The sequence below is a fragment of the Delphinapterus leucas genome, chromosome 1 (assembly GCF_059928025.1).
Source record: "Delphinapterus leucas isolate spDelLeu-1000000601 "Yukka" chromosome 1, BTC_Dleu_Yukka2, whole genome shotgun sequence".
Lineage (NCBI taxonomy): Eukaryota > Metazoa > Chordata > Mammalia > Artiodactyla > Monodontidae > Delphinapterus > Delphinapterus leucas.
The window spans coordinates 50,701,044-50,714,334 of record NC_143129.1 but is presented as its reverse complement, the minus strand read 5'-3'; the positions used below and the strand labels follow the sequence as shown (position 1 = coordinate 50,714,334).

General features: G+C 36.1%; 1 protein-coding gene across 1 annotated transcript in view; it reads left to right on the top strand.

Annotated features, from left to right (window-relative positions):
* The window catches only part of HMCN1 (hemicentin 1), a 528,232-nt gene that overhangs the window by 302,781 nt on the left and 212,160 nt on the right, over positions 1 to 13,291 (top strand). The window contains exon 36 of the mRNA XM_022593376.3: positions 1,620 to 1,743. Within this exon, the coding sequence (XP_022449084.2) occupies positions 1,620 to 1,743 (124 nt within the window). The remainder of the gene's footprint in view (positions 1 to 1,619; positions 1,744 to 13,291) is intronic.

Genomic DNA, 13,291 nt, shown 5'->3' with positions numbered 1-13,291 from the left:
GCTCAAAAGATAGTTCTGGCTGGGGATATTGGCACACAGATCATATTTGAAACGCATGGACGTAGATGAGTTAATCCAAGGGCAGAATAAAGAGTAAGAAGAAATAGAAAAAAAATGATCTAGTTCAGAATCTTAAGAAATTACTGCACTTAAAGGCCGTATGCAAAAGTCTAGAAGTGAATATAAGTATATGAATAAGTATATGAATAAGTGTAAGTATATGAATGTGCTACTTAGCGTGTTTAGTACAGTATGGATGAAGAATAAGTTACGTGGGAGTTTATGTGGGAGTGTATGGAGAGAAGATCTTATGGGGTCAGAATGCGGTAAGCCTGGAAGGCTTTGCTGAGTTCGGATTTCATTCTGGGCAAAGTGGGGAGCCATGAATGAGCTTTGAAGGGGGACTGGTAAAAGGATCAAATTTGCATTTTAGATAAATTATTCTGGCAACAGTATGCAAGGCAGATTAACAGTTCGGGAGGTTGGAGACACTGGCATATAAATTAAGGAGCCATTATAATCCCACAGTGGCTGTGAGAATGGAGACGGGGTCTGAGAAACACAGAGTGGTATAATTGCTAAGAGAGTCAAAGTGGGCTTTGAAACCCAGATGACTGGTGCCATTAAACAGGATTGGAAACACGCAGTGAGAATTTGGTTTAGAAATACAGGAAAACAGCTTTGTTTTGTATTGTTCAATTTCATGTGCTAACCTGTCCAGCAGATAGCTGGAAGCTCAGGAGAGAAGTTGAGGCCAATGCTGTAAATTTAGGAGTCTGCATGGGATTCTTCATCACAGCCATGGGTTTGGATGAAAACTATCAGAAAGCTAAGTTTCCTGTTTATGGGACAGGAAGAGGAAGCAGATTCCATAAAGTAACCTACTAAGAAAGTCAGAGAATGAGAACTGAGGGAATGCTGTACCTTCAGCTCCCAGAGGGCAGAGTGACTGAAGGAGCAGGAAGTCAACAACGCCAAATGCTGTAGATGGTGAAGGAGAGTATGAGCTCACTGCCTAGGCGGCTGCATGCTGTGATTAGAAGTTAACTGGTAACCTCTGAATAATCATTTTCAAAAAATAACCACTGAATCACCAGTTCCAAAATGGTAGAGGCTAGCTGTAATGCGTTTAAGAGGGAAATAAGGAAAACCAGTCAAGGAAATTTATCTGCATTTCCATTACTCATATTTTATAATTTTTATTGTTTTTCTGGCCCCCATGACCATTTAATCAAAAAAGATTGTTTTAAAACTATTTATGAAGTGTTACATAAATGTGACCATGTTTTTTTCAAATAGCTTAAATTTTCATCACATACCTCATAGTTGCAGTGCTAAAGTCTTTTATTCAGTGGAGTTTTATGACTGTACCAGCAGGCTTGCCTTAGGTAACACTGTTTTGTGTTTTCCAATGACTAAGAAAAGCTTTTCAATCAAAATAGTCTATTTTCTTGTGCATGATGAAGTGATCTGGCTCTAATCTATCAAAATATAATTAAGATACTGGCATAAAAATATAACTAGATATTATAAATTTAAATGAGTTTGTCTATTCAGCAGATGTTTTCAAGTCCAAGTATAAAGTACAAAATGTTGCCATACTTTCTGATCCCAATTAGATACAGTCTTCTGGTCGAGTTCTACAAATTGCCAAAGCCCTCATGGAAGATGCTGGCAGATACACATGTGTGGCTACCAATGCAGCTGGAGAAACACAACAGCACATTCAACTGCATGTGCATGGTAATGGCATCTTCACGTCTTAACAAGAGTATTTCTGTGGCTTTTTTAAAACATAGTGGGCCCATTTTTATTGAATTGTAGTATAAAAGAAGCAAGTGTTTATTTTAATCTGTATAAGAAAAGTATATAGATTTTTTTTTACATTATTTTCATTATAATTGCTCATATCAAGATCTTCAGGTTTCAGGTTGTCAAATAGGAGGTGCTGGAGCTCATAAATAAATAAATGCACTACCCTGTGTTTTAATTATTTGAATTCTGTCAACTGATAACTTTGTACAGATAACGTCTGTTGAAAAAAAAAAAAAATCCAGAAGTTGCAGGGTTTTTCCTTCGCATTGTCTGTGATTATCCTGCTTGCCTCTAAGATGGATTTTGTGAGTAGAAGCTATTCTTGACTCAGGATCTTCTCTCATGTGCTTTAATAAAAAGTCTGGTTGGCTGTGGAACACTTCATGAATACTGCAGCTTCACAGGTAAACTTGAAAGATTACCTGACCTTGAGTGTAAGACTTCACATCTCTAGAGGCTCATCAGAAAGGGCCAAGAATTGTAGGCTTGAGCTTTCCTAACTCAGCCAAGGATATTTGCAGAGAGCTAGCCAAGCTCTCATTGTACATGTTGTTCATTTTCTCTAATTCACGTGATTGCTTGTTAAACTTTTATTCATTCATTCATTCCGTCCATCCATTCATTCATATATTTACTCTACATTTTCTGAGCAATCTTAACCTAGAAGAACACTCCAGCACTTAGTTTAATTCCAGGTATATAGCAGGCAGTCAATAAATATTTAACAAATGAAAGAGTAAATAGTAAGTGAATGAAAAAATTTAGTTTGAACGTTGAATTCTAATCTGTTTCTTTACATATTTTCTTTTATTTAAGTCACCCAGTTAAAAGATTTATATCATCAGTTCTCTAAACGTTTCCAATAAACCAGCTTTTTCTTTCCCCAGTTCTTCCAGTATGAACACCTAACTTATGGATGTCATACACACAAACCGTGTTCCTTAAGAGGACCTTTATTTTTCCATTGAATAATTAACCTAAAGACCAATATCTGAGTGTAACCATCTTGGAATGGTCTCACTATAATTGAGGGTTGGGGAACAGGCTGACCCTGCTCTCCCTTAAGTTGCCTTGAATTTACCTTGTTCCTCATAGGGCCTTGTATATCTTTCTAGTGTTCTTTGGCAGCTGTCTCCAGCATATACTCAGACCTCCACTTCCATCTAAGAGTGTGCTGGGGGTGGGCTTGTTCTCCTTCCCCGTTTTTCTGCTCTGAGTCTCCTTCTCTCCTCCTTATACAGGCTATTTGTTCCCTCCCTTCCAACAGTTTCAATCCTTATCTGATCTCCATTGTTGGCTAAAGGAAATAGTTGAGTGGGATAGCATGATGTGTTGTAGTCATCTCAGGCACTGGAGTCATGCCGACTTTAGTTTAAATTCTGTGCTAAACATGATCTGTGTAACCTTGAGCAAACGATTTAACCTCTCTGAGTATCTGACTTGCAGAGTGCTTTTGAGGTTTAGAGGTATTAGACGTAAAATATTTCCCACTTTTACTCTTTCAGGAGTTATCAAAAAGAAAGATTTGGTTTTGTTCTCTAGACTGGTTTAAATTACTTAAATGAAGACTCTGTAATGAAGAACAGAATATATGTCTCCAGAACTGGGAAGAACCAAACTTCAGTGTTTGAGGCTCTCCAACTTGCGTTCATAAAAATCATAGGTATTGCTTGTTAAAAGTACAGCTTCCTGGGCCCATTCCCACATCTCCTGAAACAGCATCTCTGATGCAAGTAGTCTGTGCCATTACGTGGAGGTACGTTGGCTCAGACTGTAAAGACTGGCCTAGAGACTTGCCGGTGTAGTCAAGAATGACTGAAAACTAGAATCCATAGAAGAAATCAAGTATCCCATCAACTACCTAGCAACAACAGAAAAGAATAAACAGATTCACTACCTAAGAAAACACAAGTCTATAAATATGCTGTCTGAATATGGTAACACAATGTATGTTAGCAGGAGATGCAATTAGTGTACATACTGACATGGAAAATCATCAGAGACAGGGGATGCAGGCTAGAAGATGTCTGAGTTAATGTGAAAAGAAAGAGAAATAGAAGGTTAGTCATTGTAAGGATTTATTAAAAACTACCAAATTATGGTTTTCTCAGGGTATATGCCCAGTAGTGGGATTGCTGGGCCGTATGGTAGTTCTATTTTTAGTATTTTAAGGAACCTCCATACTGTTCTCCATAGTGGCTGTATCAATTTACATTCCCACCAACAGTGTAGGAAGGTTCCCTTTTCTCCAGCATTTACTGTTTGTAGATTTTTTGATGATGGCCATTCTGACCGGTGTGAGGTGATACCTCATTGTAGTTTTGATTTGCATTTCTCTAATAATTAGTGATGTTGAGCATCTCTTCGTGTGCCTCTTGGCCATCTGTATGTCTTCCTTGGAGAAATGTCTATTTAGGTCTTCCACCCATTTTTTGATTGGGTTGTTTGTTTTTTTGATACTGAGTTGCATGAGCTGTTTGTACATTTTGGAGATTAATCCCTTGTCAGTTGCTTCATTTGCAAATATTTTCTCCCATTCTGAGGGTTGTCTTTTCACCTTGTTTATGGGTCCAAAAAAGAGGGGATATGTGTATACATATAACTGAGTTGCTTTGCTGTACAGCAGAAACTAACACAACATTGTAAAGCAACTATGCCCCCCCCAAAAAAAACTACCAAATTAGATGGAGAATATAAAACAATCTTCTTCATACAAATCACCAATAGGATAGAGGTAAGATATATTAGTAGCTGAAAATGTTTAATCTAATACAATCTTGACTTGTCTGGATACCATTTCATCAACCTGAAGGGAGAATAAATGATGAAGTGAATTTCTCATCTAATACAGATAATGGTCAACTTGGAGGAAGTAGTTGGCTAAGAGCATGTGATAGGAATCTGAACAGAAAGTTGGTGTATCATCTTGGCACTCATGACAGCAGTGTCACGTTGGATGAAAATGGCTCCAAACTTGATTCTGTCCTCTTCAATACTTGTATTAATAATTTCGGTGAGAACTGGAGTTGTTAAAAAAGGTGTAGGAATTTCTAAGGGTTGATAGATTTCAAAAAGACCTCAGAGGTTAAAATGACAAGTTAACCTGACGTGAAAAATTGCATAAGAATAGAGATAGAATGGCTTAAAGATACCACACATTGAAATACTTGAGGTATTAATGGCTCTCTCCAATTACTGTAGATTTGATAATTCAGTTTCATAATAAAGCTAATCAACCTTAGAAGTCAGTAACAGAAGCTTATAGTAGCCCTCTTATATTCTTGCTCTCTGAATGCTTCCAAAGTGTTGTATCTAATTCTGGTGCTATATATTGAGGGACATTGAAAAATCTATAGGGAAGCAACTCTTATTTAACTTAGTTCATTTATCAATTTATTTAATCAAAGAAACTCAGCTTTCAGTTTAGTATTTTGCTTTCCTATAAAAAAGATTGTAGAAGCTTCCATTCTTCTCAAACATGGAAAAAAGTGTTTCCAAAAGGTGGAGTAAGGGTGCATGGTCTGCTGGACTAGAAGATGAAGTCATGATCATGAGAAGGGGAATAGTCTCATGATCTCCTGTGTTTTCCAGGCGGAGTTCTGTCAATTATAAAAGGCTGAGGCTCTCAGTAGGTGGTCCTTTTGATGATCAAAGTTTCATAATTCTGGAAGTTCTAATTCTCTAGACCAAACTATGAAATTATATTTAAACCTCAGATATTTGCCAAGTGAGACAGATGTTTCCACAAACAAATGATTATTTGGGGTCTAATGGCTCAAGCATTCATTTCATCTGCACTTAATTATTTCCTAGCTAAAAGCAACCAAGTGAAGTGCCCAGAAGTAGGATATTGTGCTTAAAAGCTCTGAATTTAGGCTCCTATACCCTCAAGTAATATCTGGAGGACAGTGGGCTTAGATGTTAACTTTTTAAAAGCCCCATTTTCTCATCTGTAAAATGGGAAGGATGAAGATAATACCATAATCAGGGAAGTTGTTCTGAGGAATAAATGCAAGACTAGACATGAAAAATTTAGCCTGGTGTCTGGTTTCTAGTCATCATCTGTAAGTAGTAGCTTAATGACTGTTTCAGCCAAACACATATTTGGCTTCTGGCACTTCTCACTGTACCAACATCTTAACAAATATGTCTAAAGTCCTGCTGTCTTTACTGTTGGCCGGGAACCATCTTGAGTCTGTATTAGCTGTCTGGTTAAAACATTAGTAGAGAACCCTTAATTTAATTTTATTATTTTAAAGTATTTGCTTGGCTAACATCTGCTAACACCCACTTAAAAAAAGGTTTCTATATCATTTCTGTGTTTTGCTTAATAACTCACTTGTGGCTTAAAGGAGACTTGAGAATATTATAAGGGAATTTTTTTTCTCTTTTAAAGGATAACTTCAGTTCTGGGCGCTACTATACTATTTTCTTGGTATAGATGAATTTATTATTTACTATATTATAATTTTGGTGGTTAAGGTGTATTATCTCACCCAAATCACTTTTAGATCAGTTGTGTATTAATTCAAATTTAACCAGAGTTTGAAAAATGAATGTATGACTCTGAATGATTAAAATAATAGGCAAAATTTAGACCCACAGTATGTCCAGAAGAAGGTATTTTGTTTTTGGCATGATATACGCCTAGAACTTTTAGAAGAAAGGAAAAAACTAGTTACGTTGAATGGAATTCAATCTTCTGCTTGGAGTATGCAGACATCTTCTTACTGTTAACATAAGATATTATTACCTTACTAATTATTCTTCTAGAACAGCATTCACCTAAATTCAGATTTCCAAGACCATCTCTTTAATGCTAGAAGGGAATAATAGCATTTATATTTGTATTTACTTTTTAACCTAAAAATGAACCAGCACCATTTATAGAAAAGAGTGATCTTTCCCCATTGAATGGCTTGGCAGTCTTTTTGAAAATCATTTGACTGTAGCTGTAAGGGTATGTTTCTCTAATCTCAATTCTATTCCATTGCCTAAGTGTGTATCCTTATGCCAGTACCACTCTGTCTTTTTTATTCCTTTTTGTCTCCCAGCTTTATTGAGACGAAACTGTATATGTTTAAAGTATACAATGTGATGATGTGATACATGTATACTTTGTGAAATGATTACTACAATCAGGTTAATTAACATCCATCACTTCACATAGTTACCATCTTCGTGAGTGTGTAGTGAGAACACTTAATATCTACTCTCTCAGCAGTACAGTATTAGTAATAGAATAGTCACCAAGCTGTACTTTAGATTCCCAGAACTTATTCATCTAATAAATGAAGGCTTGTGTCCTTTGACCAGCAACTCCCCATTTCCCCCACCCCGCAGCCCCTGGTAATCACCATTCCACCAGTTTCTATGAGTTCACCTCTTTTTAAATTCCACATATAAGAGATCATATAGTATGTGTCTTTCTCTGTCTGGCTTATTTCACTTAGCAAAATGTCCTATAGATTCTCTTAGGTTGCTTCAAGCGGCAGAATTTCCTACTTTCTCATGGCCGAAAAAATATTCCATTGTGTGTGTGTGTGTGTGTATACACACACTATATATATGTATATATACAACATACATCATATGTATATGTTGTATGATAATACATATAATACACACACACACACACACATGAGAGGGGGAGAGAGAGAGAGGAAGAAAGATAACATCTTCATTATCCTTTCCTCTGTCTACGGACATTTAGGTTGTTTCCATGTCTTAACTATGGTGAATAATGCTACAATGAACATAGGAGTGCAGATATGTCTTTGAGATACTGATTTTACTTCCTTCAGATATATAACCAGAAATGGGATTGCTGGATCATATGGTAGTTCTATTTTTAATTTTCTGAGGAAACTTCATACTGTTTTCTTGTTGATTTTTGTCTAATTGTTCTGTTCATTATTGCAAGTGGAATATTGATATCTCCAGGCTTTATTGTTGAATTGTCTTTCTCCCTTTGATTCTGCATAGTTTAGTTCCATGTATCTTGAGACTCTGTTGTTTTGTGAATATATGAGACTCTGTTGTTTTCTCATATGTTTTTTGATAAATTGATACTTTGTATCATTTTAAAATGTCCTACTTTGTTGCTAGTGACAGTTTTTCTTTCAAAATCTACTTTGTTTGATATTGGTATAGAGTCTCCATTCTTATTTGGTTACTGTTTGCATGGTATATCTTTTCCATCCTTTTACTTTCAACCTATTTGTGTCTTTGAATTTAAAGCTTGTCACTTGTAGACAACATATAGTCAGGTCGTGTTTTTATTGCTGTATTGCTTCTTAAATCCATTCTGCTAGTCTCTTCTGCCTTTTGCTTAGAGTGTTTAATACATGTACGTTTAATGTAATTACTGAGATGACAGGATTTATGTCTACCATTTATATGTGTTTTTATATGTATTATGTCATTTTTGTTTTTATGTTCCTCCATTACTACCTTTTTGTGTTAAATATTTTCTTTTTTTACTATATTTTTGAGTTCATTTTTAGTGGTTGCCCTGAGTATTACAATTAGCATCTTAATTAATAATGTTATAATTTGGATTAATACTAATTTAATTTCAATAGCATAAAAAACTTTGCTACTATATAGGTCCCTTCCCTTTCCCCTCCTTTAAAAGTTACACCTTTACTCATCATGTGCCTATCAATACATATTTATAATTGCTTTATGCTATTTCAATTCAGAGAGGAGAAAAAAATGTTATATGCAAAATATATAGTTTTACTGTCTTCACCATTAGTTACCTCTACCAGTGCTCTTTTTTTTGAAGTAATTAATTAATTTATTTATTTTGGCTGTGTTGGGTCTTAGTCGCTGCGTGTGAGCTTTATCTAGGTGTGGTGAACGGGGGCTACTCTTCATTGCGGTGCACGGGCTTCTCGTTGCAGTGGCTTCTCTTGTTGCAGAGCACGGGTTATAGGTGCGCGGGCTTCAGTAGTTGTGGCACTCAGGCTCAGTAGTTGTGGCTCGTGGGTTCCAGAGTGCAGGCTTAGTAGTTGTGGCTCACGGGCTTAGTTGCTCTGCGGCATGCGGGATCTTCCTGGACCAGGGCTCAAACCTGTGTCCCCTGAATTGACAGGCGGATTCTTAACCACTGTGCTACCAGGGAAGTCCCTACCCATGCTCTTTTTTTTTTTTTGAGTTTTATTTTATTTCTTTATTTTTTATATGGCAGGTTCTTATTAGTTATCTATTTTATACATATTAGTGTATATATGTCAAATGCAATTGCCCAACGTATCCCACCACCCATCCCTTCTTTCACTCCTTGGTGTCCATAAGTTTGTTCCCTACATCTGTGTCTCTATTTCTGCTTTATAATCTGCTTCATCTGTAACTTCTTTTTAGATTCCATGTATATGCATTAATATATGATATTTATTTTTCTTTATCTGACTTACTTCACTCTGTATGACACTCTCTGGGTCCATACACATCTCTACAAATGACCCAATTTCGTTCCTCTTTATGGCTGAGTAATATCCCATTGTATATATGTACCACATCTTCTTTATCCATTTGTCTGTTGATGGGCATTTAGGTTGCTGCCATGACCTGGCTATTGTAAATAGTGCTGCAATGAACATTGGGGTTCATGTGTCTTTTTGAATTATAGCTTTCTTTGGGTATATGCCCAGTAGTGGGATTGCTGGGTCACATGGTAATTCCATTTTTAGTTTTTTAAGGAAAGTCCATACTGTTCTCCATAGTAGCTGTATCAATTTACATTCCCTCTAACAGTGTAAGAGGGTTTCCTTTTCTCCACAACCTGTCCAGCATTTTTTGTTTGTAGATTTTCTGATGATGCCCGTTCTAACCAGTGTGAGGTGATCCCTCACTGTACTTTTGATTTGCATTTCTCTAATAATTAGTGATGTTGAGCACCTTTTCATGTGCCTCTTGGCCATCTGTATGTTTCCTTTGGAGAAATGTCTATTTAGGTCTTATGCCCATTTTTGGATTGGGTTATTTGTTTTTTTTAATATTGAGCTGCGTGAGCTGTTTATATATTTTGGAGATTAATCCTTTGTCCGTTGACTCATTTGCAAATATTTTCTCCCATTGTGAGGGTTGTCTTTTCATCTTGTTTCTAGTTTCCTTTGCTGTGCAAAAGCTTTTAACTTTCATTAGGTCCCATTTGTTTATTTTTGCTTTTATTTCAGTTACTCTAGGAGGTGGGTCAAAAAAGATCTTGCTGTGGTTGATGTCAAAGTGTGTTTTTCCTATGTTTTCCTCTGAGAGTTTTATCATGTCTGGTCTTACATTTAGGTCTCTAATCCATTTTGAGTATATTTTTCTGTATGGTGTTAGGGAGTGTTCTAATTTCATTATTTTACATGTAGCTGCCCAGTTTTCCCAGCACTGCTTATTGAAGAGGCTGTCTTTTCTCCATTGTATATCTTTGCCTCCTTTGTCATACATTAATTGACCATAGGTGCGTGGGTTTATCTCTGGGCTTTCTATCCGGTTCCATTAATCTATTTCTGTTTTTGTGTCTGTACCTTATTGTCTGGATTACTGTAGCTTAGTATAGTCTGAAGTCAGGGAGTCTGACTGCTCCAGCTCCATTTTTCTTCCTCAAGATTGCTGTGGCTATTTAGGGTCTTCTGTGTTTCCATACAAATTGTGAAATTTTTTGTTCTCATTCGATGAAAAATGCCACTGGTAGTTTGATAGAGATTTCACTGAATCTGTAGATTGCTTTGGGTAGTATAGTCATTTTCACAATGTTGTTTCTTCCAATCCAAGAACATGTTATATCTCTCCATCTGTTTGTATCACCTTTAATTTCTTTCATCACTGTCTTATGGTTTTCTGCATACAGGTCTTTTGTCTCCTTAGGTAGGTTTATACCTAGGTATTTTATTCTTTTTGTCGAAATGGTAAATGGGAGAGTTTCCTTAATTTCTCTTTCAGATTTTTCATCATTAGTGTTCAGGAATGCCAGAGATTTCTGTGCATTAATTTTGTATCCTGCAACTTTACCAAATTCATTGATTAGCTCTAGTAGTTTTCTGGTAGTATCTTTAGGATTCTCTATGTATAGTATCATGTCATCTGCAAACAGTGACAGCTTTACTTCTTCTTTTCTGATTTGGATTCATTTATTTCTTTTTCTTCTCTAATTGCTGTGGCTAAAACTTCCAAAACTATGTTGAATAATAGTGGTGAGAGTGGGCATTATTGTCTTGCTCCTGATTTAAGAGGAAATGGTTTCAGTTTTTCACCATCGAGAACGATGTTGGCTGTGGGTTTGTCATATATGGCCTTTATTATGTTGAGGTAAGTTCTCTCTGTGCCTACTTTTTGGAGAGTTTTTATCATAAATGGGTATTGAATTTTGTCAAAAGCTTTTTCTGCACCTGTTGAGATGATCATATGGCCTTTTTCCTTCAGTTTGTTAATATGGTGTATCACATTGATGTGCATATATTGAAGAATCCTTGCATTCCTGGAATAAACCCCACTTGATCATGGTGTATGATCTTTTTAATATGCTGTTGGATTCTGTTTGCTAGTATTTTGTTGAGGATTTTTTCGTCTATCTTCATCAGTGATATTGGCCTGTAGTTTTCTTTTTTTGTAACATCTTTGGTTTTGGTATCAGGGTGATGGTGGCCTTGTAGAATGAGGTTGGGAGTGTTCCTCCCTCTGCTATATTTTGGAAGAGTTTGAGAAGGATGGGTGTTAGCTCTTCTCTAAATGTTTGATAGAATTTTCCTGTGAAGCCATCTGGTCCTGGACTTCTGTTTGTTGGAAGATTGTTAATCACACTCTCAATTTCTGTGCTGTGATTGGTCTGTTTCTATTTTCTATTTCTTCCTAGTTCAATCTTGGAAGGTTGCGCTTTTCTAAGAATGTGTCCCTTTCTTCCAGGCTGTCCATTTTATTGGCATATAGTTGCTGTAGTAACCTCTCATGATCCTTTGTGTTTCTGCAGTGTCAGTTGTTACTTCTTTTTCATTTCTAATTCTGTTGATTTGAGTTTTCTCCCTTTTCCTTTTGGTGAGTCTAGCTAATGGTTTATCAGTTTTGCTTATCTTCTCAAAGAACCAGCTTTTAGTTTTATTGATCTTTGTGGTCATTTCCTTTTCTTTTTCATTTATTTCTGATCTGATCTTTATGATTTCTTTCCTTCTGCTAACTTTGGGGTTTTTCTGTTCCTCTTTCTTTAATTGCTTTAGGTGTAAAGTTAGGTTGTTTATTTGAGATTTTTCTTGTTTCTTGTGGTAGGATTGTATTGCTATAAAGTTCCCTCTTAGAACTTCTTTTGCTGCATCCCATAGGTTTTGGGTCATTGTGTTTTCATTGTCATTTGTTTCTATGTATTTTTTGATTTCTTCTTTGATTTCTTCAGTGATCTCTTTGTTATTTAGTAGCACATTCTTTAGCCTCCTTATGTTTGTATTTTATACAGTTTTTTTCCTGTAATTGATATTTACTCTCCTAGCATTTTGGTCAGTAAAGAGAATTAATATGATTTCAATTTTCTTAAATTTACCGAGGCTTGATTTGTGACCCAAGATATGATCTATCCTGGAGAATGTTCCATGAGCACTTGAGAAGAAAGTGTATTCAGTTGTTTTTGGATGGAATGTCCTATAAATATCAATTAAGTCCATCTTGTTTAATGTGTCACTTAAAGCTTGTGTTTCCTTATTTATTTTCATTTTGGATGATCTGTCCATTGGTGAAAGTGTGGTGTTAAAGTCCCCTACTATTATTGTGTTACTGTCGATTTCCCCTTTTATGGCTGTTACCATTTGCCTTATGTACTGAGGTGCTCCTATGTCAGGTGCATAAATATTCACAATTGTTATATCTTCTTCTTGGATTGATCCCTTGATCATTATGTAGTGTCCTTCTTTGTCTCTTGTAATAGTCTTTATTTTTAAAGTGTATTGTCTGGTATGAGAATTGCTACTCCAGCTTTCTTTTGATTTCCTTTTGCATGGAATATCTTTTTCCATCCCCTCCCTTTCAGTCTGTACATGTCCCTAGGTCTGAAGTGGGTCTCTTGTAGACAGCATACATACATGTCTTGTTTTTGTATCCATTCAGCCAGTCTTTGTCTTTTGGTTGGAGCATTTAATCCATTTACATTTATGGTAATTATTGATATGTATGTTCCTATTACCATTTTCTTAATTGTTTTGGGCTTGTTTTTATAGGTCTTTTCCTTCTCTTGTGTTTCCTGCCTAGAGAAGTTCATTTAGCATGTGTGTATAGCTGGTTTGGTGGTGCTGAATTCTCTTACTATTTGCTTGTCTGTAGAGGTTTTAATTTCTCCATCAAATCTGAATGAGATCCTTGCTGGGTAGAGTAATCTTGGTTGTAGGTTTTTCTCTTTCATCACTTTAAATATGTCCTGCCACTCCCTTCTGGCTTTCAGCGTTTCTGCTGAAAGATCAGCTGTTAACCTTATGGGGATTCCCTTGTATATTATTTGTTGCTT